This window comes from Mytilus edulis, chromosome 5, assembly GCF_963676685.1.
Source record: "Mytilus edulis chromosome 5, xbMytEdul2.2, whole genome shotgun sequence".
NCBI classification, from domain to species: domain Eukaryota; kingdom Metazoa; phylum Mollusca; class Bivalvia; order Mytilida; family Mytilidae; genus Mytilus; species Mytilus edulis.
The window spans coordinates 71,347,078-71,358,004 of record NC_092348.1 but is presented as its reverse complement, the minus strand read 5'-3'; the positions used below and the strand labels follow the sequence as shown (position 1 = coordinate 71,358,004).

General features: G+C 32.3%; 1 protein-coding gene across 4 annotated transcripts in view; it reads right to left on the bottom strand.

The window, feature by feature from the left end:
- Window positions 1–6,367: 6,367 nt before the first annotated feature.
- The window catches only part of LOC139524372 (beta-1,3-galactosyltransferase brn-like), a 28,753-nt gene continuing 24,193 nt past the window's right edge, over window positions 6,368–10,927 (bottom strand). For all 4 annotated transcript variants that reach the window (XM_071319135.1, XM_071319134.1, XM_071319137.1 and 1 more), the window contains one exon: window positions 6,368–9,703. In XM_071319135.1, the coding sequence (XP_071175236.1) occupies window positions 8,570–9,622 (1,053 nt within the window). In that variant the 5' untranslated portion in view covers window positions 9,623–9,703 and the 3' untranslated portion in view covers window positions 6,368–8,569. The remainder of the gene's footprint in view (window positions 9,704–10,927) is intronic.

Sequence of the window (10,927 nt, the reverse complement as noted above, 5' to 3'; positions counted from 1 at the left end):
TTTTGGGAATAAACGCATCATAGATACCAGGGTTAACATTTTATATTTACGCCAGACGCACGTTTCGTTTACAAAAGACTCATCAGTGACGCTCGAATCAAAAAATTTTAAAAGGCCAAATAAAGTACAAAAGTACAGAGTTGAAAAGCATTGAGAACCAAATATCCCTCAAAGTTTCGCCAAATACAGCTAAGGAAATATATTCCTGAGGTAGAAGTATTTCAAAAATTCAAAATTTTGTTAACAGTTAATTTATAATTATGAACATATCAAAGATAACTCAAGTCAACACAGAATCGTGACTACTGGGCTGGTGATACCCTCGGGAAAATAAATCTCCACCAGCAGTGGCATGGACTCATTGGTTATAAATAAACGCACCATAGATACCGGGGTTAACATTTTATATTTACGCCAGACGCGCGTTTCGTCTGCAAAAGACTCATCAGTGACGCTCGAATCAAAAAATGTTAAAAGGCCAAATAAAGTACAAAGTTGAAGAGCATTGAGGACCAAACAATGATAGTACGTCGGATGAAGAGATAAATGATTGACCCATGTTAGTAAAGAGCCATATCTCTTGCACGTATAAAACACCCTTTTAGATTTCGAAAACGAGCAGGCTAATGCTGCTACAAAGCAGTAATCGCTCCCGCACAGTGGAAAAGGATTAGGATAGATTGCACTAACTTGTTTCCCAATCTACTATAAATTAATATGTTTAAACTAACAAAAACAAACGCCAACACTAACACTTAAATTACAATTGTTATACAAAAAAAAACTGAAGTGTCCTGTTCATCTAGACTCTGACCGATTCTTTCTGTTCGATGTTGTATTTATAAAATGCATAAATATTCATAGCAGCACATGGCGTATCTATATGAACATTATATAACTACAAGAAGGATTTTTCAGTTGTAGCAACATACAACATTTATATAGAAAAGATAATTTTATGTATTCAAAAATTAAAGAACTGAAATAAAATTTTGCGTTTATAATGTTTTAAAAACTGTTCCGCATAATAATTTTGTTTGTCAAGGAAAACAATCACTTCGAAACTTTTGTCTAAAATAAAAATAATCTAATCCAGTTGAAATACCCTTGCAATCTATCCCAGTCCACAATGCTCGAAACCAATCAAATCGTGTATTTTACATTTATTTTGTTTCCACTCAGCCTATATAGATATATGTAATTTATGAATTAAATATGCGACTTCCTCATACATAAAGGCAACAGCAGTAAACCGCTGTTCAAAACTCATAAATCGATTGAGAGAAAGCAAATCAGGGTTACGAACTAAAACCGACCGAAACAAATCAATTATAAGATATAGCTTCATAAAAATTATATTGTAACATATTAAACTTGAGGCTGTCTGTTGGGTTGAAGATAATAAGTCCTTAGTTGATTATCAAAATGGGTTCCGGAAGGGAAGGAGTACCATAGATCAAATATCTTTACTTACAAGTTTAGTCGATGTTCGTAAAAAACTACGAAAATGCACCTTTTGTGCATTTATCTATTTTAAGAAGGCGTATGATACGATTAATAGGACATTGTTATGGGAAAAACTCACATCTCTGGGGGTTGATGTAAAAATGTGTATGGCTATTAAGTCCCTTTATAATGGGGTCAGGTGCTCGATCAGAGTCAATAGCTTCACTACAGATTGGTTTACTGTGAACTGTGGTTTAAAACAAGGTTGTCCACCTTCTCCTTTATTATTTAACATTTTCATAAATGAATTAGCTGTATACTTAAAATCATTTGATTTTGGTGTTGACATTGGGGGAGAAAAAGTATGTATTTTATTGTATGCTGATGATATCATACTGTTAGCAAAAACTGAGGATGAGTTACAAAACCTCTTAGATGAGTTATATCATTGGTGTACTGACAATAAAATGACTATTAATTCATGTAAGAGTACTGTTGTCCATTTCAAACCAACCTCATTTAAACGATCAAGTCACGTCTTTAAGTGTAGGGATATGAATATTGCTACTTGCAGCGAATATGCTTGTCTAGGCCTTGTTTTAAATGAGTTTCTAGACTTTAGTATTACTGCAAAAGCAGTTGCTAGGTCAGCAAACAGAGCTCTAGGTCTGGTTATAGCTAAGTGTAAAGCTATTGGTGGCATGTCATATGACGTCTATAAAAAAACTATTTGATGCACTTGTAAGTCCTATTGTTGAATATGGTGCCGCGATTTGGGGCTGCAAGAATTTCTCATTTATTAATGCGATTCAAATGAGACCGTGTAGGTTCTTCCTTGGTGTTGGTAAATATACACCTAACCCAGCTGTTATGGGAGACATGGGGTAGATTTCAATTTACCATACTCAATGGAAAGTAATTGCAAGACACTGGCACAGATTAGTAAATATGGAGCCAGATCTTATTAATAGGGAAATATTCATATGGGCAGATGAGGTCAGTCTGAAACATAGAATTGTGAAAAAATGAAATTTCATTGTTACATTTCACGGAACTTGAATTGGTTGACTTTTGTAATACAAACACTAATATTAATAAAAATATGTTCATTGATACAGTCATGTCAAGAATGTTTGATAATTATATTGAAGAATGGAAAAGTATTGTTAGTTCATCCTCTTCCAGACGAGGAAATGGGCGTAATAAATTGAGAACCTATGATATTTTTAAGCAGGAGTATGTTGTTGAAAACTACTGCAAACTGTTAATGCCTTTTTTTTTTTTTTTAAAGAAGCGCCTTTGCAAAATTTAGATGTGGGGTGGCTCCTATTAAACTTGAAACTGGAAGGTATGAACATTTGCCACTGGAAGAGAGATGTTGTTTTAATTGTTTTAATACTGTCGAAGATGAATATCATGTTATTTTACATTGTCCTGTTTATAATGATCTTAGACAAGCTCTTTTTACTGAGTCTCTTAAAATTGATGAACATTTTAATAGCTTTACAGATTGTCAGAAAATGGTTTTTTTTTATTTTCGAATCAAGATATTATAAAATTATGTGCCAAAACCTGTAATTTTATTCTTAAACGACGCCGAGAAGTTTTATATTGTAAATAATAATTAAATACTTTTGTTGTATAATTTTACCATTCTGGTTTATTATTTATTATATACATATACATATTCTTTTAAGTGATTATCGTCTCTCATAAATCTGTACAGATTGGCTTATGTATACAAAATGTGTCTTTTATGAATGTATTGTGTAATTTTATACATAAGGTGAGACGTAAATAAAATATTGAATTGAATTGAATTGGCAACAACGCAACATCAGAAACACATGCATCTGACGGTTTTGACTTTTATGTATTTGGATTACTACAAAGACCTGTAGCAGTTTTTATCAAGTCATACACATATTGTAACAACCTTTGATATAAAAAGCAGGTTCGACTTTGAGCGTTCCTGACGCGAGTGAATCCAGATAAGCGCTTCGGACGCATGAAAGAGATAAAGTGTTGTTTTCTTTGTCTATAATCACCGTGAATCATCAGTACAGCAGATATAGGTACTAACCAAGCGGGCGTGATCGATTTTGACGTCACACGGTAACGAAAATTTTTGCTCTGTTCACATTATATCAATGTGAACCTCAATCTAAACATAATTGTTGTTTTAAGAAATGATTTGGTCGTAGGTTGATGATTAGATATGTCTCATTATTTTCCCAAAACAAGAACGATTACTAACAACAAGAGCAAATACTTGTCAAAGAAGTTGGCACTCGTCTCATCCGATATAATTCTATATTCGTTGCAACTCTTTTTCCAATAGAAGGCCACTGTGCGTGTGTAATAAGTATAGTTGTATCAATAATTGACATTGAAATCTTTCATGCAATAGCCATATGTTTTTTTCGATATTTTATTCCGAAAAGAAGCGTTGTATACGGTGTTTAGCTGACCACATAAATCCTTCTGTACGGTGCATAGTTAAGTTACTGTACACCATACACAAAATCAAAATGTTCATACTCGTTTATTACCCAAAATGTTTCAAGGAATTAGTAATCACAGGTAGGTTTATGATTGGTAACTATTACTCTTGCCCTGTATTAGCTTTCTTTCAAGAAAAATATGTAAATGTCTCGACAATTGTATCAAAATTGACAGTTGGTGTTGACATTCACAACTATTTGCGCATTTACAAGTTAATTGTTCTTATAAGAATATAAAAGTTGTCTTATGAATAGGAAATATCGATGCGAAAATTATTTTGGAGCAGGAATTTCAGATGTTGAGAAATGTACACTGAATGTTAATAAAACAAAACGTAGATTTTCGTTACCGTGTCAGTTCAAAATCGATCATGCCCGCTTGGTTAGTACCTATAACTGCTGCACAATGATACACGGTGATAGTTAATTCGAAAAATACTCGTAATCCTGTCTTTATTTATTCCTATGGCAATATTCATTGATACAAATGTGTGTTTTTCTGTAATAGATATTTATAATATAGACAAAAATAAGATCACGATTTCAATCTGGCAGCATTTGCATACTGGTTAGACAGTTAATGTTTATGTACAGATAAAAAAAGGTTTACAGTCACATTTTGGATGTTTTTCAAGTGAAAAAGAGTGAATGACGACTATGTCTACAGAGTTTCATTGTATAACTATGTATTTACTGAATCTGTTCACCCATTTACAAGACCCTGAACATAAATATCCATACATATTTCTTTACAAACCTATTACTAAATGTTGATTAATAAAGTATTAGAAAAAAAGGTTATAACTCCCTCAGACAAATCGACATAAGACGGTGTCTGGGTATTCCTTTTGTATCCCTTTGAAAAGAAACAAAGGATGTTGGGTATCTTTCCATGACACCAAAAAATACATGCGCAACTAACAAAAACAAAAATCAAAGGAACAGCGCTTAATATGAATTTCGAACAGCAGTATACTTTGCTGCCTTTATTTATTGATTTTCATAATCTCAAAATCAGTGTGAGATCTTCAAAACGAAGGTTTTGGTCGTATTGCAGGCCAAGTGCATGCGGTTAATTACATTGTATTTAGATGAGGATCACATGTAATGCTCGTAGGATAGAAATCGACCTTTTCCAATTCGACGGCAACTGGGTTATCATGATATAGGTGTTACAATTCTAGTAGAGATCAGGTTGTCTCGGTATGGAGAGTAATACAACCTGTCTCTTATAAAAGATGATAATGATGTCACTGATAACGCGATTATACGTTCAGTAATATCTTAAATTATTAGTATTCAGGATTTTTAATTGTTGTATTATAACGTAATATATATAACAAGGCAAACGTTAAAATATTACTACACAGAAAAAATTACTAATAGCAAATAGTTTGTATAAACAAAAAAAATACAAATATTTCAGTTATATCAGATATATAACTTACATATGTACTGTGAAAGTCGTTTGTTAATTTTTCAAACGTGTAACATGTTTAACATGATTACAAAAATTGAAGCTGCATCTAGCAACACACATGGTCCGAGACCACATTTATCGTCCTTTGATTTTCGTTGTCGAATATAGTCCCTAGTGTGGGCAGTGTGTTAAATGTACCTGCCAACTTTTCTCTTTTTTTTTACCCCTTCCAAATTTTTTTCTTCATGTGTTATGCCTCAAATAGCAAGCTAAGGAAAAAGGGGGGGGGGGGGGAAATTACACTGTAAAATAATTTGGGTCGTGAATTTTAAATTAAAGTAATGATTTGGTCCAGATAAAAAAGGTTGAATATTAGCACTTTGGAAGCTGTCAAAAGATTCTAAGACCCCCTTAACATAAAATTGTTCATATTTTGAGTTAGAGCCGATGAAGTTTTCTATAATTTTGATGTAATTTGTCCAATATGAAGTACAACACACTGTAAAAATGTTATGAGAAATTGTTATTTATTGTCTAAAAGAAATGCACTACGAAATAAATGTGGTCTCGGACTTCAATTCGAGAAAATGCACGAAAAGTTATCAAAGATACCAGGATTATAATTTGATACGCCAGATGCGCAGTTCGTCTTCGTTAGACTCATCATTAACGCTCAGATCTAAATAGTTATAATACCCAAACCAGTACAAAGTTTAAGAGCATTGAGAAACCAAAATTCCCTAAAGTTGTGACGAATACGGTTAAGGTAATTTAATCCTGGGATATGACAATCCTTAGTCTTACGAAAAATTTAAAGTTTTGTCAACAGAAAAATTACTACAATGACCATATAATTGATATACATGTCAACACCCCCAGTGCTTACTACTGGGCTGTTACCCTCGGGGACGAAACGTCCACCAGCAGTGGCATCGACCCAGTGGTGCAAATAGTTATCAAAGGTTATTAAAATAAGCATATACAGTAACACAATCTGTTCATGTATTTATTAAAAAAAAAAGCAAAATCTTATAAAAATGTTACAAAATAAGTAATACATTCTAACTTAGGTTGGCAGAATTTGCCTTTGTTACATTGATGGAAGAATAATCAAGATTTGAAATGAAACAGTTTGAATATTGCCTACATGTTATTTCATTAACTTATTATGCACATTTTGACCAATTTGCATAGTTTGCCCCCAAAGAACCTGTTTTAGAAAAGTCACAAAATATAAACTAAAAAAAATAAAAAAAATAAGATAACCTTTGGTGTATTTAAAAAAAAATCGAGCGGGTTGCACTTTGTTCGACAATATATATCTGACTCCGATATATGTTTATTTAATTGTTCTTGTAAAAAATTGAAGACACATATTCATTTTCTTCTATTTGTGAAATCTATAGAAGAATAACTGAAAGTAATATATATCAACTAAAATATCATATTTCACAAATTAAAACAAAAATATATGTAAACGTACAAATAATTCAGTACTATTTTTAAGTAGCTGCAATCATTTTAAATTTGATAATCCTAATCAAACATATCATAATTAAGCACCTCATCAAATCGTCATGTTATACCTCGGATTACTGATTCATAGGAGCATTTCTTATCATATTAAACTTTAATTTTTATACAAATAACTACATGGTAAATATAAAAAGTGTACAAGATGTATTTGTATAATGTACATCAGAAATAAAGAATGCCCCTTAACACGAATTCATTTTATAGATCGGAAATATGTTTCGTAGGTGCTGTGTATGGGTTGCGTGTCATTTGCAACTAATACATATAGATATGCCAATAATATACTTTCACTGGATTCTTCAATTTTACTCGCATATGTTATATTGGTCTGGTTAATTTGAAAGGACGGAAGAGATACAGTAACTGGATTTTGGCCACTCTAACACAATGTTGGTGTCTTTATTAAACAGGGGCGGATCAAGCCATTTTAAAAAAGGGGTTCCCAAACGAGGATAAAGAGGAAGGTGGTTCCAAGTATATGTCGCCATTCAAATGCATTTATTGGCCACAAAAAGGGTTTTTAACCACCGGCCATCCCTACCCCCTTGGATCCGCAAATGATTAAAAGGTCAACTGCAAGTAAAATTTAATTTCAACAAAAGGTATCTTAATTTCTTTGCTTTATAAAAATATAAATTAACCTTTGTCAGCTGTAGCTACATGTACCATTTATACAATAGTGTCCTCCTCAAAGTGACCCCCATCAGCCTTAAACTTGTATATCATTCACTAAGTGTACAATTGTTTGAATTAAAAGATATTTAACTCGGTCATCTCATTAGTTAACAACATATTGTATTTATAAAACGTAAAATAAGCGTAAAAAATTCACATCTTTAAAAATCCTGCTCTGAAGTCTATATTAAATTAACAAAAAGTTTTAAAAAAAAACACCACATGGCACATGCATTTGCTTTGCAATAGTATGATTTGCTTTGCAATAGTATGATTTGCTTTGCAATAGTATGATTTGCTTTGCAATAGTATGATTTGCTTTGCAATAGTATGATTTGTTTTATCCGTCCCAATAATGCAAATTTGCTTAACTATAACTGACTTCTTGAAAGAGCTGAAATAGCCTCATTTTGAGAACTTGCCATTTACATTCATATATGTGTTAACTGGCATTCCTAAAAAGATATTTCACTGCAAGATGTTTTTACATGCAGGCATATAATTACTTTAATTATACCATTTCCCTAAAACATGTTTTATAAAATATTATTTTTCTATTTGTAAGATCTTCTGAATCCTCTAGTTTTATCCACGTTTTCTTTTCATTATTATATCACAAAATGTTAAAAAAAGTCTTTTTTGGAAATCTTATAAAAATCCTCGTTATTTTGTCAATGATTTTTAAAGAAAATAGGTGTTAATGTTAAAAGTATGATAAATTTAGAGAGAATCCAGTCAAATTTTTATTTGATCTTTACCTCAAAACAAGGAACATAGACCTTTATTTTTGGTTGTTGTTTTTTAAGTTCCGTTATTTAAAAAGTGTCAATTATTAAAGGTCTTTAAAAATGTTTGTTATTGTTGAAACAGAAAAAAACTCATCCTTAAAAACGCGGCAATATGGAAAAAAACAGTTTTGTAATATCAGTCATTGATATGAAACTAAAATTGATAAATATATCAAACGGATGCTATACTCTTTCAGTCACTATTTGATGTATAAAATATCCTTCATTTGTTGTGAATATATATGAACAGTATAATCGTAATGCCTCCGGAGAAAGATTCTCCATTCTTGGATCAAATTATCAGGCGATCCATAATTATGGGCTGCAAGACAGCTGTCAAGGTTATCACTGGCGAAGGTCAATGCAAAACGGTCACTATGAGAGAGATTGATATTGAGTAAATATGCAACGATACCAATGTAAACATCGTCCACATACAAATATCTTACATATGCCAATGAGTTCTGTATAATCATAGCTGTTTTCATCGATAAAAGCATCGCACCACCACTAATATATGGTGGATAATGAAGGAAGGGGTATTCTGGTTTTGTCATGTACCATTGCGATTCAATATATCGAAAAACTCTTGCATTGTCTACCCTAAAGCCTACGAACAAATCATTTTCTAATGTGGCATTTACTTTCAAGAACTCTGTTACTGAATTGACATTAACGAAATAGTCATCATCGACAAATAATACATATTTTGTACCAGGACATGTCCGTACAGCCCAATTAAATGCCATTATTGTTTTTAATGTGTTATTTCTATAGGCGTCGACAAAGTTTTCCTGCACTACGTCATGGTATTTGTCATTTTCCCTTCGAACTAAGTCTTCTATTGTCGAAGAGTATCCTAATAAAAATATGAGTTTTAATGAATTAATGGAAAAGTTTCCCCAGGTTGATCTTATGCCCATTCGATAACTAAAATGCGTTACATCAGACTTAACTAAAATCAAAAGTTCTGGATCTTCTGAATTACCATTGGCTTTACATATTTTTATTGGAGAATGCAAATAGTTATATTCGTGAGGATTAATTTGTGTAACATTATGGAATGTACTTAGGAGACTTTCGAAAGTGTATTCTTCAAACTCAGGAACACTGCTTGTATTTCTAGGCATTTCGCCTGCAGCTCTTGCTAAAATTAATATGACTGTTCCAATCAACAAGAGTAATGGAATGGCCAAGCGACGCCGAGGTACTATATAGCTTAAGATTTTTTCCATTCGACCCCTTTCTTTCATTCTTCTAAAATGATGTTTACCGTTTCCTCAACATGTACTTCGAGTAGATTTCGAGAACAAATGGCTTATTTCGATTTTAACCTGAAATAAAAAAAAAAGACAGTAATACCTTGCAATGTAAAATAAGGAAAGTAATTATCAAACGAATCTTAGTGCTGTGCTCAGACTTCGTCTTACATACAAACTCGGGGTTCCAGAACTTAAATGCTCATTAACACTAAGTAAAGATTAAACTGAAACTTTGAAAAGGGAACATGCGTGTAACACACAAGTACAGGAGACCAATAAAGGCAACAGTAGTATACCACTGTTCAAACTCATAAAACCATGGACAAAAAAACAAAATCGGGGTAACAAACTAAAACTGAGGGGAACGCATAAATATAAGAGGAGAACAACGACACAACACTACAATGTAACTAACACACACAGAAACGGACCAAGCATCAGACAAAATCCCACGAGAATAACAAATATAACATCAAAACCAAATACATGAATTTGGGATAGACAAGTACCGTGACACGTCTTATCGCAATGTCAATTTACACTCAAAAATAAGAGAAAACAAACGACGCAACGTTAAATTGTAACACACACAGAAACGAACTACAAAACATCTGATTATTTGAACATAATTATTTGAGGTGGTTATATACTAGTACTTCGATTTACTTTAAAAAAAATGTAAGGCCTGCCGTGGAATTGTTAGGTTTACGGTAAATTTGAATAAGCATGACAGTAAGGAAATTATGTCATTGAAATTTTCCGTTTTGAAAATTGCGGACATCATTTGTCTGAAAGGAAGATTATTCCGCCCTATAGAGCTCTTATTCCTTCATCTGTTTCGAATATTCTAATTGTTTTCTTTTGGGTTTATCATATCACCCGAGTTTTTTTTATTTCAAATAAGTTGACCTCTAGAATCAACAAAGAAATGTTTATTGTTTAAACACGCATCTTATTCATCAGAATTAGTACATGTGGTAGTGTTAATTAAATTTGCCGTAACAATTGCCCTCAAGCTCTCATAAATTGACCGCTATTGGTATTTTCTTAAATTCTTGCTAGCTCTATCAGTTCTAATATAAGTGTTTGATTTTAAAATATATTTGGTGAACAGTTTCATTGATCAGACATTTGTTGTCAAAATGCACATTCTGTGCATTATAATTGTTGCCGTTAATGATATTGATGGATGGATACATTTTACCTCCTATTTTTTGCTATGAATTTCACTGGTTAAAAGCGGATGGAAATCTATTATATTTAGTGGGGTAGTTGCCGTGGGTAATTTCAACATGA